Source organism: Pleurodeles waltl, chromosome 5 (genome assembly GCF_031143425.1).
Source record: "Pleurodeles waltl isolate 20211129_DDA chromosome 5, aPleWal1.hap1.20221129, whole genome shotgun sequence".
NCBI classification, from domain to species: domain Eukaryota; kingdom Metazoa; phylum Chordata; class Amphibia; order Caudata; family Salamandridae; genus Pleurodeles; species Pleurodeles waltl.
This window is the reverse complement of record NC_090444.1, coordinates 136789794-136807072: the sequence shown is the minus strand read 5'-3', so window position 1 is coordinate 136807072 and position 17279 is coordinate 136789794. Positions and strand designations below refer to the sequence as shown.

The 17279-nt window shown below is 43.0% G+C and overlaps 1 protein-coding gene across 2 annotated transcripts in view; it reads left to right on the top strand.

Annotated features, from left to right (window-relative positions):
* The window catches only part of GALNT14 (polypeptide N-acetylgalactosaminyltransferase 14), a 1192033-nt gene that overhangs the window by 932857 nt on the left and 241897 nt on the right, over nucleotides 1-17279 (top strand). Inside the window, exon 6 of one of the 2 annotated variants that reach the window (XM_069233809.1) lies at nucleotides 15367-15491. In XM_069233809.1, the coding sequence (XP_069089910.1) occupies nucleotides 15367-15491 (125 nt within the window). The remainder of the gene's footprint in view (nucleotides 1-15366; nucleotides 15492-17279) is intronic. The other variant, XM_069233810.1, reaches the window with a different exon arrangement.

Here is a 17279-nt window from a genome sequence, read left to right as displayed (position 1 = left end):
TTCCAGGGTGGTGTGTTTTATATGCACCCCGTACCATTTTTGTACCCACAATCCCCTGCAAACCTCCAACTTTGCTGGAAATCACAAATTTTTCCCACATTTTTGTGATGGAACCTTCCGGAATCTGCAGGAATCCACAAAATTCCTACCACCCAGCATTGTCTCATCTATACTGATAAAAATTCTGCTGTACTTGTCAGCCTAAAAAGGTTTTTTTTTGCAAACTGCCCTTTTGGACCCCCTTTGTTCCCCCTCAATATCGACATGTTTTTGGTTCTTCCCTTTCACAGGCACTTGGCCCACCTACACAAATGAGGTATAATTTTTACCGGGAGACTGAGGGGAACATTGGGTGGTATTAAATGTGTCCCAGTGCAGTGATCCCACACAGAAATGTGGGAAAAATTAGATTTTTTAGCTAAATTTGAGGTTTGATGAGGATTCTGGGTAAGAAAACATTGGGGGATCCACGCAAGTCACACCTCACTGGACTCCCTCGGGTGTCTAGTTTTCAGAAATGTCTGGGTTTGGTAGGTTTCCCTAGAAGGCTGCTGAGCCCAGGACCAAAAACGCAGGTGCCCCCCTGCAAAAATAGGTAGTTTTGTATTTGATAATTTTGATGTGTCCAGATAGTGTTTTGGGGCGCTAGGCCTACCCACACAAGTGAGGTACCATTTTTATCGGGAGAGTTGGGGGAATGCTGGGTGGAAGAAACTTTGTGGCTCCTCTCAGATTCCAGAACTTTCTGTCACCGAAATGAGAGGAAAAAGTGTTTTTTTGGTCGAATTTTGAGGTTTGCAAAGGATTCTGGGTAACAGAACCTGGTCAGAGCCCCAGAAGTCACCCCATCTTGGATTCCCCTAGGTGTCTAGTTTTCAAAAATGCGCTGGTTTGCTAGGTTTCCCCAGGTGCCGGCTGAGCTAGAGGCCAAAATCCACAGGTAGGCACTTTGCAAAAAACACCTCTGTTTTCTGCGAAAAAATGTGATGTGTCCACGTTGTGTTTTGAGCCATTTCTTTTCGTGGGCGCTAGGCCTACCCACACAAGTGAGGTACCATTTTTATCTGGAGACTTGGGGGAACACAGAATAGTAAAACAAGTGTTATTGCCCCTTGTCTTTCTCCACAGGTAGGCACTTTGTAAAAAACACCTCTGTTTTCTGTGAAAAAATGTGATGTGTCCACGTTGTGTTTTGGTCCATTTCCTTTTGTGGGCGCTAGGCCTACCCACACAAGTGAGACACCATTTTTATCAGGTGACTTGGGGGAACGCTGGGTAGAAGGAAATTTGTGGCTCCTCTCAGATTCCAGAACTTTCTGTCACCGAAATGAGAGGAAAAGGTGTTTTTTTTGGTAAAATTTTGAGGTTTGCAAAGGATTCTGGGTAACAGAACCTGGTCAGAGCCCCAGAAGTCACCCCATCTTGGATTCCCCTAGGTGTCTAGTTTTCAAAAATCCGCTTGTTTGCTAGGTTTCCCCAGGTTCCGACTGAGCTAGAGGCCAAAATCCACAGGTAGGCACTTTGCAAAAAACACCTCTGTTTTCTGTGAAAAAATGTGATGTGTCCAGGTTGTGTTTTGAGCCATTTCTTTTCATGGGCGCTAGGCCTACCCACACAAGTGAGGCACCATTTTTATCTGGAGACTTGGGGGAACACAGAATAGTAAAACAAGTGTTATTGCCCCTTGTCTTTCTCTACATTTTTTCCTTCCAAATGTAAGACAGTGTGTGAAAAAGACTTCTATTTGAGAAATGCCCTGTAATTCACATGCTAGTATGGGCACCCCGGAATTCAGAGATGTGCAAATAACCACTGCTGCTCAACACCTTATCTTGTGGCCATTTTGGAAATACAAAGGTTTTCTTGATACCTATTTTTCACTTTTTATATTTCAGCAAATGAATTGCTGTATACCCGGTATAGAATAAAAACCCATTGCAGGGTGCAGCTGATTTATTGGCTCTTGGTACCTAGAGTTCTTGATGAACCTACAAGCCCTATATATCCCTGCAACCAGAAGTGTCCAGCTGACGTAACAGTATATTGCTTTAAAAAATCTGACATCGTAGGAAAAAGTTACAGAGTAAAACGTGGAGAAAAATGGCTGTTTTGTACCTCAATTTCAATATTATTTATTTCAGCTGTTATTTTCTTTTTTTTTATTTTTTTATTCTTTTTTTTCAATAAAAGAACACAGAGCGGGTTACATGTTTGCAACATAAAAGAAGAGAAACAAAAATAAAGAAAAAGTCATAAGTACATCAATGTTGTCATACATACAGGGGAACCATGCATTCTATTCTAAATCAATAGTCATAGTTTCTGCTTTTAAAGATCTCATATAAGATTACTTATTTAATTAACATATTCTCGAGGCCCCGAGAGCCATGCAGAAAAGAATGCCCAAACTCTAGTGAGTCTTTTACCGGCCGCTGCTCCTTTTAGTTCATACAGGCTATTCTCCAAGTGATACATAGATAAAAGTCGTGAAAACCATTGATTAAATCGTGGGGATCCTCATCACGCCACAGAGATGCTGTGCAGCTGCGAAATACCGACATTGCTATGAACAGAAAATATCTATCTCGACTATTACAGACTGCATGATCTACTCCCAACAAAACCATTTGAGGTGTCAGATATTCTGTTTCAAGATTTTCTTCAATATATCGGATATCCCGGTAATCAGGCTATCCAGCTTTACGCATTGAAAAAACATATGACAGAGATCTGCATTCGGGCAACCACATCGTGGACACATAATTCCCATCGTTTTACCCCAGCTCGCAATCTTAGCAGGTGTATAATATAAATTATACAATACCATAAAATGTTGAGCTTGCGGGCTCGCAGACAATAAAACAGTCTGTGCCATTTCCATAGATTCACAAACCTCTATCTCTTTAGCTCCAACCCGTCCTGCCCATTTTTTAACAAGTAAAACCCGGTCATCCAATATAGCATTTAGAAGCAACGGATACAGGTTCTTAATGCCGCAGCTAGTGGGGTGTTGTGAAACTTCCATTAATTTAATCTTGTCTATATGCCAACCTTGGGTCATACTAGTTAGTAGAAAAGCTCTAATCTGTAAAAAATTTTAAAAGTCTGTTTTTTCCAGCGCAAATTCCACACTCAATTCCTCAAATTATTTGAAGTGGCTACCAGAATGAAAAAGGTCCCCGACTTTATGAATGCCCCGGTTACTCCACCTCAAACAATAATGGTCTTTAAATATCGCCGGAAACGTGGGAGTAATCCACAAGGGAGTGTAGTAGCAAATTCGTCCTATACCTATCTTGCGCTTAACCTGGGTCCATGCCTTAAATGCAGCATAAATTACCTTAAATTTAACCTTTTTGTAGTAGCTGGGTTCCAGAATCCGCAGAAAGACTGCATCTGCTTCTTTGCCCAAAATCAGGGTATATATCGAAGGGAGAGCATCTTGCCCAGATCTATCTGTGACATAATGTGTCTGTGCATACTGAAGCACTGCTGCCAAATAATAAAGTTTAAAGTTGGGAAGTGCCCACCCCCCTTTCTCTCTAGGAAGAGTCATATAGTGGAAAGCCCGGCACGGCTTTGTATAGGACAAAATAAAACTATTAACCAATCCCTCTATTAGTTTGAACCAGTCTTGCCCAATCTCTAGGGGGATTGTTCTAAAGAGATAGAGTATTTTGGGTAGAAAGACCATTTTTATCATGTTGCAACGTCGCATAAGTGGCAAATGTAGATTGTTAATGCGAGCAAGATCTTTCCTAGTCTTTGTTAAAATCGGGCCCATGTTTATTTTCACAACTTCGTCAAGGTTTACTGTGAGTTTAACACCTAAATATTGTACCTGTGTCAGCGCCCGCTCATCCTTAAAATCTATTGAGTCGTTCACCAACATTTGGCATTTACTTTTGTTCAGCAAATAGCCAGATTTTTTCCCGAACTGCAGGGCTTCCTTCTCTATTTTCAATATAGCAGTCCTGGGGTCCGTGGTCACCACCGCAATATCATCTGCATATGCTAAAATCTTGGTACACCCTCCTTTCAATGAGACTGGAATGATCCGATCATTCCTGATCATTCTCCTGATCAAGGGGTCAATATATAGCGCAAAAAGCAGTGGTGAACACGGGCACCCTTGTCGCGTACCTCTCTGGATACTGATTGAGGTCGACTTTAGCCCAGCAACTTGTATCGTGGCCGTTGGTTTGTGGTAAAGCTGTTGAATTGCTTTAACAAACCCGGGACCGATGCTATTTTTACGCAAGACAGACCATAAAAAGGGCCAGTGAACCCGATCGAAAGCTTTTTCCCCATCTAGCAAGATTACTGCCATGGGAAGCTTGGCTGTTGCACTAAAATCAAGTAACGTGATGACTCGTCTTATATGATCTGCTGTGCTCTTCCCCGGGATGAAGCCATGCTGCCATGGAGACACTAAACCTGAGATTACCAAACTCAGGCGACTGGCAAGTATTTTAGCATAAATTTTGGCATCACTGTTAATTAGAGAAATTGGGCGATATGAACCAGGCTGCGTGGGTTCCTTGTCCTTTTTCAAAAAGACTACTATCTTAGCCTCCCCCCAGGAGGCCGGTTGAGGAGCCCCTGCTTGTACTTCAATAAATAAATTAAGCAACTGTTTACATATCTCCACAAAAAAAACTTTGTAGAATTCCAGTGGGATTAAATCCCCCCCTGCCGCCTTCCCGCTTGCCAAGGCGCGAGTTGCTATCTCCAATTCTTCCAATGTCATAGGTGCTTCTAAAGCTGCCTTATCTTCCTCTCTTAACTGATCTGATATCTCATTGCCTGTAGCATCGATCCCTTCCTCTTCTTGGGGCTGTTCTTCCTGGGTATATAATTTTTTATAGAATCGTCTAAAAACTTCCATAATCTCTAGACCGTTGTGTACCATCCGCCCCTCTTCATTCACCAAACTTTTAATGCTCCCAAATACCTGCTTTTGTCTTATTCTTAAGGCCAGCTGTTGGCCCACTTTCCCGCTATACTCATAGCATTTCTGGCGATATACTAAATATTTTGCAGCAGCCTTATCCATAAAAATCGTAGTGGCTTCTGCCTTAATGATATTCACCTCACACAGAATGTCTGCGATCTCTACTCCACTGCGGATCACTTCCCCTAGTCGCTGCTCTGCTTTAACCAGCTTTGACTGAACTAATTTTAACTGATCCATGCGTATTTTCTCCTTTCTTAACCCATAGCTCAGGGTTTCTCCTCTGACAGCAGCTTTGAATGTATCCCAAACTGTCTGGCAAGAGGCAGAGTCCTGATTTATCTTAAAGAATTCCGGGATCCATTCCTTAATTTTTTGGATATACCCTGGATCGGCTAATAGTGCCCTATCAAATGTCCAGGATCTAGGCTGCGGGCCCTTTCTCCCAATCTCTAAAGCCAAAACCAATGGGTTGTGGTCTGATATGATTCTAGGAAGTTTGTTGATCCTTATTTGGTTTTGTAGAAAGGCTGTCACAAAAAAGTAGTCTAGCCTGACTAATTTCTTATGCGGGGCAGAAAAAAAGGTGAACCCTGAATCCTGCGGGCAACACATCTGCCAGACGTCAATCAAGCCATGATTAATGGCCAATGATTGAAGTGCCCTAAAAACTTTATTCTTTCTACCCAGGTAGAGTGTTTGTTCCTGAATGGGTTCTTTATTATCTAAATGTATATTGAAATCTCCACACATTATGATAGGTGTTGCCCAGGTCGCAAGTTCTAAATTAAGCCAATCCAGTATCTCTGGATCATCTGTATTGGATCCATAAATAGAACATAGAGTGAACCTTAGCCCCTTAACCAAACATTCCAACAGAACCAGCCTGCCGAGTTTATCAGCAAATTGTTTATGTATAACCAAAGTACTGATCCGAGTTAATATCGCGACCCCTCTAGTGGTTGTGTGTTGTCGTGTAAAAACCGCTAGCTTCAAGCCATGAAACTCCATTAGTTGCTTTTGTGTAACTGGGATATGTGTTTCCTGCATACAAATAATATTGACATTCCATGACTTGGAAACCTCTCCTACAAGCTGCCGTTTTTTGTTATTATTGAGCCCACAAACATTCACTGTGGCAATACGTATTTCACTTAACTGTCCCATTTTCATGGATATTGGTCCTTCTGGCTCCCCTGTATGCCCCATTCAAAATTGCTGCTTTCACACCCTGTCCCTTTTTCCACTGATGAGAGCCATCCCCACTCCCCCCGCTGTGTGTCCCATTATCCTTTTTGTCCCTGTGACATCCCCCGACCCTCCTTTAACCCACCCCCAACCCTTACCCCTACAAATGGAATCGCCAGGCTGCTGAGCCTGTAAGATGGTATTAGCCAGTCCCGCTCCCATTAGCCCACCCATACATTAAAAAAACACCTTCACACATCTATTACCAATCCTTACCCGCAGCCCCTCTTCTTCACCCTCCCGATCGAAACCCTTGACCAATACACAATAAAAAAAAGAAAAAAAAAAGGCCAAAAAAAAAAAAGATAAAAAAAAAAATGGGAGGGTAGAGAGCGGAGTGAGGGGGGAGTTTACCTACCCCCAATCAATATCACATACATTTACATATAAACGCCTATTTATGGCAAGCCCTCCCCCCCCTTCTCCTGTACCCCCTGCACTTGACCAGTTTTCAGTTGCTGTACATATTCCCCTGCCTTAATTTCTGAGAGAAAAAATCTTATAGTTGTTTTATAGACAACTTTTAGACGTGCAGGGCTTAACAAGTAGGCTTCCGCCCCCAACTCTTGGAATTGAGCAATCATCTGCCTGAGTCGCCACCGTCTCTCTACCGTGGCGTGTGCAAAGTCTGGCCTACTAAAGAATGATACACCTTCCACCATCACCTTTGAATTGGGGCGAGCTTTTTCAAACACAGCCTGTCTCAATAAAAAATTACCAAAATACACTATAATAGCCCGTGGATAGCTCTGGTCTCTACCGGCAGAGGTCAAGGCTTGTTTTCTCCTCGTTAACGGAAAACGGTGTGCTCTCTGAATCTCCTTTTCCCAATCCCACCCAATCAGGTCTGGGAATGCTTTCTTAAAAAGTAAAGCTATGTAGGCCCTAGTGTCCTGCCCCTCAAGGTCCTCTGCTATACCCAAAATCCTCAAGTTATTCCGCCGCTGGCGGTTTTCCGCATCTTCCAGTTTCCATTGAATATCCGAGATCTGCTGTCCTTGTGTCGTCGTCTGTGCTGTTGCTGCTTTAACTTAGATTTCCAGCTCCTCTGTTCGAGTCTCCATGGTGGCAATGCGTGCACCAATGTCCTGGCAAGATTTGCCCACTTTTTTAATGGATAATTGTAACTGTCTGTTTGCTGCTTTCATTTTCCTGCTCTCCCTCTGTGCCTGTTCATGATTCTGAACCATTGTCCTGTAGATAAGATCCAACGAGGGAGGCTCTGCAGGGCCACCCATGGAAGGGGGCACTAGAGTACTGCAGGCCGAATCACTTTTCGAAAAGGCCTGTTGGGTGGCCGTATAGTCCCACTGCATTTCACCATCCTCCTCTTGAGGCTTAAGCGGGTCTCTCCTAAGCTTGGCCCCTGAACTACCCCTAACATCAGTTTGCTCGACTGATTTTCTTCTACATGTTGAGTAGTTAGATACCCAGATACTTGCTGCAGAGCTACTCTCAATATCTGAGTCTGTTAAAGGGATTTCTTCGTCCAAGTCTGAGTCTCTAGACTGATCGGAGAGAGAAAAAAAGTTTTCTGCTGTATCTAATGACCCCTGATCCATGTTTACTAGTTTCGCCTCTTTCCCCCTCTGGACTGGAGCTGGGGGGGTAGTCTCATATGTCGTTGGGGACTTGGCCATACCCTCAGCTTGTTGCGAGTTTAACTTGCAGCTTAACGTACAAGGTTGTATTTCACATTTCTCTGAATTAGATTCCTGAGGCCCCTGATTTGAATCTTTGGGTTCCTGCTCAGATAATTTCTCACCCCCATTGGGGGGGGGGCACCACCTCACCGCTCTTTCCTGGACTTGTACTATCAGTCTCTCGACTGGGTGGCTCCCTCCCCCCTGCATTACATATAGGAGTGCGTACTTCAAGAAATGTAGATGCAACAGGTACCTGCTCCTCATTGACTCCTAGCACGTTAGATTGCGAATCACATACTGCCTTTTCCGTGGACCTTTGCTTAAGCCGCGTCACGCTAGTAAACATTGTTGGAACAGAGTACCTGGTGTCTTTTTCCATGTCGGTTGTTTTATGCAGGGCCCCTTTCACTTGAGGATTGCTGTGCTCCTTCAATCCGGGGACCGGTAGCTTTTTGTCCTTTCTGGTTCCTCCTGGATCTTGGTTCTGCCGTGCCCGTAAGGAGCGAGGGGTCCTGTTTAACTTCGGCGTCATCAGGGCATCCCACACGCCCCACAAGCCAGCCAAAGTTGCCAAGAAACGGCGGGGGTCGTGCTCGGTCGAGAGGAACAGGAGCGTGGGTCTAGGGCGAGCGCCGCGTTCGCATCTTCTTGCGGAGCCCTCCGGTGCTTGCCGACGCGGCCCCGATCCTAGCGGGGGCCACCAGAAAGCTGTGAAGCGCCCGCAGCAGTCCGTGCTGCAGGCGCACAGCGTCCGCGGCATCCGCGGCTTTCGCGGGTGAATGGGAGCCGCGTGTGATCTGAAGGTGGGCTAGAGCGGTAGTGGCGATCAGCCGGGAAATCCGGCCGCCATCTTGGATTCCTCCCTCAGCTGTTATTTTCTGTTGTAAACACTTGTAGGATCTACACAAATGACCCCTTGCTGAATTCAGAATTTTGTCTACTGTTCAAAAATGTTTAGCTTTCTGGGATCCAGCATTGGTTTCTCATCCATTTTGGTCACTAACTGGAAGGAGGCTGAAAGCACAAGAAATAGTGAAAATGGGGTATGTCCCAGTAAAATGTCTAAATTTTATTGAAAAATGGGGTTTTCCAATTCAAGTCTGCCTGTTCCTGAAAGCTGGGAAGATGGTGAAACCCTTTGTTGATGCCATTTTCAGGGAAAAAAACACGAGCTGCCTTCTGCAGCCCTTTTTTCCCATTTATTTGAAAAAAAACAAATTTTTCACTGTATTTTGGCTAATTTCTTGGTCTCCTTCAGGGGAACCCACAAAGTCTGGGTACCTCCAGATCCCTAGGATGTTGGAAAAAAAAGGACGCAAATTTGGCGTGGGTAGCTTATGTGAACCAAAAGTTATGAGAGCCTAAGCGCGAACTGCCCCAGATAGCCAAAAAAAGGCTCGGCACAGGAGGGGGAAAAGGCCTGGCAGCGAAGGGGTTAAATATGCCCCATAGTTCTGTTTTTGCAGGAGGAATATTAACCCTCTGTGCTACTTTATTTTGAGTCAAAGCTGCCACTGGGCAACACTCCCATCTCTCTCCCTATCAGGAAAATTAATCACAAGAGGTATCTTGACATTTTAATTGTTTCTTGAAGGTTAAACGCCCATGGAACTTTTCAGCAGGTGCTTTTAAACTGCATGTTTCGGAAGTTATTGCTAAACACTGCGTCCCCCTGAGGTCAGCGCCCGGGCACCACTCAAAAGCCAGCCCTTTATGCACCATTGAGTATCAATCATGCAAAACGTGTTCATTGATGGTAGCATAAGCAGGCTATGACTTTTGTAACCAATACAGAGTTTAAAAAACCGTCGAAAAATGTTGTGGTAGCTGTCACCACAATTAAAGTAGTTCCTGGCCGGTAGAAAATGGAGCGTACAAACAAGGCATGAAACAGCCCGCTCTAACTGAACCAAACTTCAAAAAGTCCATTAACTTATGGCAGTTCTTATTTTCCTTGTTTACCAATATATGCAAGGCGTTGAAGTGATGAGAGAAAACATCGCCAAAAGAAATGTTGTCATCACCGAGAGGATCTCCATAATATAGCGAGAGCTGTATCCTCTTGTACGGTCTGGACAGCAAATGTACTGGAAAGCTGAAATTCACTTGTTTGCATGGGGCTTTGCCTTCAGCACGTGGCCTCGTGCACATGACGCATTAAATATTTGTTCTCGTTGCAGACACCTTCAGCAGCCTGTCCCAGACAACACTGGTTGCAATGCTACATAGAAGATTTTGGATCAGGCCCTTGCTCATGAGCGAATGCCTTTTTTGCCTTTCTCACATCCTTGCTCCTTAATTGATGGGTTTTCTCTCCATTCTAATGTTTGTACCACCCGTGGTGCATTTCTTCCTTAACCTTACTTTTCATTGGATAAGGTATATCCTTCCACTCTTTGTGTCATGGAGCTATTTTTCTTTTTTTTTTAACTTTCAGTTCTAATTTAGCATTGTGTGTTAGTGTATGTCCTGCTCATTCCTCTGCTTTTTCTGCGGTAAGAGCTCATTCATACTTTTCTCATACTTTTTCCCACACCAGCTCCATCCCTCCACTGTCACAGTCCTGTCCAATCACACTCTGTGGTGCGTTAGGCAGCCGTTTGGATGATGCCCTTTGTTGGGGAGCTTGATCCTCCTCCACCTCGTCTCTTTCCTCCATTCTTGTTTCCCAGTGTTCCTCTACTCGGCACTAGCTGCTGAATGGAGGGCTTGGTGATCCTCTGAATGTTGTCTTCCAGTTCTTTGCTGCACCTCTTGATGCCCCTTTCCTGTGTCTTCTTTCCCTCCCTTGCAACCCTCTTCCGATCCATGGTGGCCACCACTGTTGGCTTTGACAGTGCTACTTTTTAAAAATGTGCTGGTAATAGAAAACCTAATAGAAGTCACAGACAAACTTAAAGTTATAAAAACATTGTTTTCTATACATTCAAGCTGTCCACCCAAATTGTGTGATACAACTCAACGACTCAACCACTGACCATCTTCAAAATAAAAAATCAATGTCTTCTTACTTTCACTATAGCCACCATGTTGCCTCCTTATGTTGCATTACGAAGTGTGGATGTTGATGACCATCTTGAACGTATGAAACCATTGTTTACAATACTTTGATAAAACTAAAAGTATAAAAACACTGGGGTTGATTTAAGAGCCCCTACCACCAGCTTGTCCCCACATTAGCGTCATTTTTTAAATGGTATTGTGGCCCAACAAGGCCAAAATCGCAGCGCCAAATTTGCAAAGTAGCGCAATGCATTGATTGTGCCACTTTTAACACTTTGGCCAGGCATAATGTATGCAAATGGGATGTTCCCCTGTTAGGGGGACTGAAAAAATGGCGCAAAGAAATCTAGAAGATTTCTTTGCATCATTTTTTTCAGCACTTTTAATGCCTGCTTAGAGCAGGCGTTAAAAGGAGGCACATTGTTTACAATGGGCCTCAGTGGGCTTTGCAGGATTAGCGTCAACATTTTTTATGCTAATCCTGCAAAGCTCCGAGCGAGCATAAAATGTTTTGACACTAGTTCCCCTAACTACCGCCATGGTGCTCAGAATCCTAGATATGGCGCACACATGGTGGTGTTAGGGGGGAATCTAAGGGGTGCAAGAAACGTGGCACTGCACCCAATGCAGTGTCACTTTTCTTAAATCAGGGGCATTATAATTTCAGATAGCGCTAGTGACTTTGTCAATGCCATCACACTTTGAAAGCATCTTCAGCATTGGCCAAGTCAATAACTGAGACTCCAAAGCATTGTTAAATTCAACACAATTGCTTTTGCTTATGCTTATTTTTCTCCAGCTGCTGGAAATTGTTTTTACAGGATGAGAAACTGTTTTCACACATCCTGAATAATTTGACATCGAGGGCGCTGCATTCACTTTCTCAACTTGGAAAAACACCAAATGTGCTTTCTGTAGGAGCAACTATGTGTTCCAGTCCTGGGAAGACCGTGCAAAATGATTGTGAATACCTTCATAGTTTTTACGAATCCCTCTTTCCCACAGTACTTACCATCTAATTTTCTGGAGTCCAGACATTCCCTAGTCATAAACATGGACGTCATTTAGAGGTTGCAACTGCAATCCCTGGCTTGCCCTTTGCGACCTCTGCATAGCTGCCAAGGTTTCAGATTGCCATGTGTGACATTTTCATAATTTAAGTGTAATTATGGTGACATTTCAACAACTAAGAGTGACATTCTCGTGCACGCAAAATCAAGCAATGAAGACGAGGGAAAGATATAAATATCAGAATTTACACCCATTTGAGCAACGAGAAACTCTAAGAAGATCTTAAAACTGCTTCAAAACTACAGAAATGGAAGGGCACTAACTTAATGCCCTTTTAACCTCAGGTGTAATGCGCTCCTCCACACTTTCTCTTCATTAATCCTAGAATGGCCAACCTCCTGGGGGTCGGAACATCGTTGTTTGATTAATAGCCTGTGGGGAGGAGGCATGTGTGAGGCCCCCTCCAGGAGCACCAGATCTCCCTTGAGTGTCCCCATCTACCCAAGGACCAGTGATTGGACTATGGGGCCCTGGAACTTTGATGCTGAGGAATATTGGTGCAAGAAGAAACTCTCTGGGACACAACGAGAGCTAGGGAGAGGTGGAGGGTCTGCGATGTGTTCACCCCACACTCGTGTGTGGGGCTGGCAGGCACACTCCGCTCTGCATCCTCCCTCCTGCTGTCCGCATGCTAGGAGGAACAGGGCAATACCTTCCTTTGTACAGCAGCCCCACCTTGTGGCCTCTGATAAACAGTACTCGGAGCTAAGCTAGTAAAGTGAGAAACTGGAAGAAGTTGGGTTTATCGCCCCTCAGGACACTGTTCTTTTGCATGACAATCTCAGGCATTGTGATAATGCAAGAAAATTACCTAAAATGCGTTATTCTAACACAAAGTGCATTGCACTTGGCAGGGCTTCTTCTGGAACTGTCTTTGCATACCCTGGCCTCAGAGTTGACAAAATCAGTGCAGGGAATGCATAGGCATCTCGTTGGAGCCCTACTTTCATTGTTTTTTGTCATTTTTTATTACTCTAATAGTAAATTATTATACATTATTCACTATTAGTATAATAAAGAATGGAATACAATTAGCTGGAATATGACTGTCCCTGGCAACTGAGGTGAGTAAAATATGCTTTTAAAAGTATGTTGTGTGCATGCTTGTGGGTGAGTGTGTTTATGTGAGCAGCAGTTTGTATATGTGGGAATGTGTGTGTGTATATTTGAGTGAACATAAAAGTCAGATGGCGTGGGATGTCCCTTCTGCTACCCAGGCATTTTGGTGAATTGACGTTGCTGCAGCGCCACAAAATCCTAGCTATTCCTTTAAATTGAATAGTGGATTTTGCGCAAGAAGTCAGTGGATCTGCACGACATTGCGATTGAGGGGATGTCAATAATGAGTAATGTAATCATCAACAGTAATCATTTTATTCAAAGATTTGGGCCTCAACAATAACCACACCAGTTTATTAAGAAGATTTGTAAATTTAGATTAACATTGCTAATGTCACAAAAATAACTCTCAAGCATAAATGATAAGTATATAGAATCAAAAGTGGCTGGTTAGAACGTCTTATGTATCTGATTTTAATTAAAACAATCAAGCAAATAATCCCAAGTATCATAACACTTATTAATAATACTAGAATTGGCAATAAAGGTCAAGTATACATTAGTACAATCAATCAAAGCGTGTCAATATAAATCATGAGCATGTGAAGGTAGATTCCCTCACTAACCACAAATTAACATTAACATATTGGACTTCATGTAAAAGAATTTAGAAACACAAATTTAGAAAATCACACTAGCTCAGGTTATTAAAAAAAAATTATTATTATGCAGCAATTTAATTATAAGTTGCAGCTGGTACCTGCAAAGCAAAATAGACACATATATCAATGCAATTTCATACATTACCCATAGAACAACAACATGCAGTCTACTTCAGCAAAGGGACACGATCAGGTAAGTCTTCAGAGAATCAGGCCTATCGACAGCTAAACCCACATCGCTAATCCGACTCGAACCACCATTTAATTGAGTCAGAACAAGAAGAATAAGAATGATGAGGACTGAAAAAGAATGAACACCAGAAAATCCTACTCAGGCTGTTCTACTAATCTTCAAGAAGTTTATGATTATTCAGTACATGGGGTGTTTTACAATTCAACAAATAGTCGTTCTAATTGATAACTCAAAATACATTGACATTGGCAATAACCAGGACACATTCATAACAGTAACTTTTCCTCTTCCTTCTCGTCTGTGACTCCATTGTTCTATCTCATCTAAGCTTCTCTTCTCAGGAAGAACCTTCTCATCTTGTAACATTTACTTCCATTCTTGACGAAGAAACCACGTATTAGTGACAATTTAAACAATAGAACATTCCAACTTGTGTAATGGCTTAATAAATTCTGACCTTGTAAGACATAGTGCAGCAACCCGCTAGGGGTAGCTGTTTACACATTTATTAAGCTATTACGCACACTCTTTTATGTAGGCATTGAGCAACAGAAAATAACTACGACTTCAGCTAGAGTTTTGCTTAGCCAGAGAACAAAAATGAATAATGGCAACCATTTACAAAAGTCACCCGTTTTCGCATGTTGATTCATCAAATGATTAAAACGTTAGAAATCATTACAAAATATTAGAAAATTCACACTTTCGCAAATTTCATGGTCATATATGGAATTAGTAGTTAAAAAAACACACCAACTCGTGATTCTGTGCATCAGTATTTCAGACAGAAGTCTCCATATTCAGCTTTTTCTGTGGGCTAGTACCAATTAGTTGTAGGTATACATTTATTTGAGCAGAAATGTTTTTTTTCTTCTTTAAGCCTTTACATCTTCAAACTGTTGTATTTATTATTCAATAAATACGGACTAATACCCCTATGCGAATGAATTTTGCAAATGACCCTTACCGTAAATATGTTTATTTAATTTACCTGGTCTGTATCTCTTTTATAATGTACTGTTCTTAGTCGATTGTTATGCTGTGAGGTCAGCTCTATAGACAAATTGCCCTAAAATAAATACACAAGCAGACATGTCTAAGCTGATGCATTATCATCCATTTGCTTTTAGGACATTTTAATTGTTTTCACACTAGTATTTGAGAGGAGATACATGCAGACAATCTTGTAAATTAAAAGTTCTTGCAGATTACCTTACCCAAACACATCACCAATTTAGTCATATTTCAGTGGCAATGACATGCTAATTTCTGATCTCATTTATTTAGGCATTATGAGTCATTTGAGAACATGTGTTTTAAAAGGATACAGGAGTTTGGTTATATCAATAGAAATGCACCTTGACTGCAAAGGTGCCATCTAAATTCATTTACGAACAGTTACCTTTTTTCTTTCAACGGTAGTTCCCTTGGATTACTCTGGGTGTCTTCATGCTACGTGTGTATGTTTCTTCAGTTGTGTGCTGCAGTTTGTTCTCTGGACTTCTTGACTGCCTGAGCTGTGTCTTCAAGCAGGTTTGATGCGTTCCCGAGTCCGTGGTGCAGATGTGGCCCAGGCCGGGGTCCTGACATTTCTAGACAGCCATTGTGAGGTGAACAAGGACTGGCTTCTTCCTCTGCTGCAAAGGATAAAAGAGGTATGTTCTCCAAGAGGCTTGGGTAGATACAATAGAAGGGTATCAGAAGGGCCCGTGAAGAACCTAATCAGTCATATTTTGAAGTAACAATTGCAAGACTTAAATTCAGGTAGTTTGAGAGAAAAATTTTATGGGGCCCCACTGTAATCAGGGTTTTCTGGGCCCCAAATGTCACAAACAGTGTTGTTTACCTCTGGCGTCCTGGGTCTCCAGACACACAACTAAGGTCAGGTACACCAGTTTTAGCACTTGACCTCAGGACAGTGAGGCAGAGCGGTTCAAGCCTTACCCAAGGAGGTGCCGTGAGCTAGGTACTCTAAACTCAGCATCACAAGCTTCTACCACCCAGTAACCCAATTTGCAGACAGTGATACTACCTTGGAAAAGAAAAAGTACTTTACTACATACACAGCTAAATACTGAGGATTAAAATTACAGATATCTATGTACACAAACCTGACCTATGGTGTTAGTCAAGTATTCTCGTGATATTGCATCTCAGGCCTGATGGGTATGACATGGGTGTTTCATAATAATGGGGACTACAGGATTTATCACTGTAAGAAATTGGGTTGTTGGCTGACTGGGATGTGAACCCTGGTCAAGCAGCAACCACAGTCCTTGTCAGGGTGAGGCATAACCCAACCCTAAATTAATCTGTGCTCGACCCTCAGGTAGCTTGTGACAGAGCAGTCAGGCCTAACTTAGGGGCAACCTGTAAAGTACTTGTGCAACACCTCAAACAGTAACATAGTGAAAACACATCATAAGAAGGAATCCACAGCAGAGTGAAAAAATAGAGTATTTTTAATAAAGAAAACAAGACTAAAACAACAAACATCCAATTAGTAGAACTGGGGATATTCAGTTTTAAAGATTCTAGTGAAAATAGTGCCAAAAGCCGTAAAGCACCATCTGGGGAGATTTGGTTGCACATGACCAGGACAAAGTCACAAGGTCTGGCCAACTTTAATAGAGCATGGGCCACCCACAGTGACCCAGTTAGGTCCTCTGAGCAAAGAGTCTTAAAACCTGGTTTTCAAAGCATTGGTATGATCCGTGTCGAAAATGTGTCATGCAGCTGAAGCAATGCATTGGTTCCAAGATGTAGTGAGGCTGCGATGCAAGGGACTGCATCGTCATAGAGGATCATCAACAATGTTACTTGTGAAGCAAACTCAGGCATAGGGGATGTGGCACGCAGTCGGGGTGATGCGTAGGTGCCAAAGAGGGACGAGGCTGCGATGCATAGTCTGGTGCATCATCAAGGCTGCTATTGATGAGGGATCTGAGGGTCTGAGCAGAGATTTTGTCGGGCAGTGATGGTTCTAAAGGCATCGTGGGCTGCGGAGGCGATGCAGGTCTTTGGGGGAGGTCCAGTCCAAGCAGCAGAGATGTGTTGGTTCTGCTCAAGGTTGTATAGTACATCAGAAATGCATTGGTTCAGCTGGATCCACAGTGCTGGCAAGCATCTTTAGGCCCACTTTTAAGGGTCCAAGACTGGGATGGCACCATTTGGCTGGGAAGACTCATAAATGGCATTGTCCAAGTGCAGATGCAAGGTTGGTAGAAGCCTGTTATGGCCCTGAGGCTTCAGATCAGGAGGCCAGACAAATAATTATTGGAGTTACTCTGAGTTCTTGGTTCAAGAGATGTGGGTTCAGTCCTTCTCACCCAGGCAAGAGGATAGTAGTCAGCATAGCAGGGCAGCAGTTCCTTCAGAGCAGTAGTCAAGCAGAGAAGGAGTCAGTCAGTCAAGAGAACTTTATTTCAGCTACAAGAGCCATA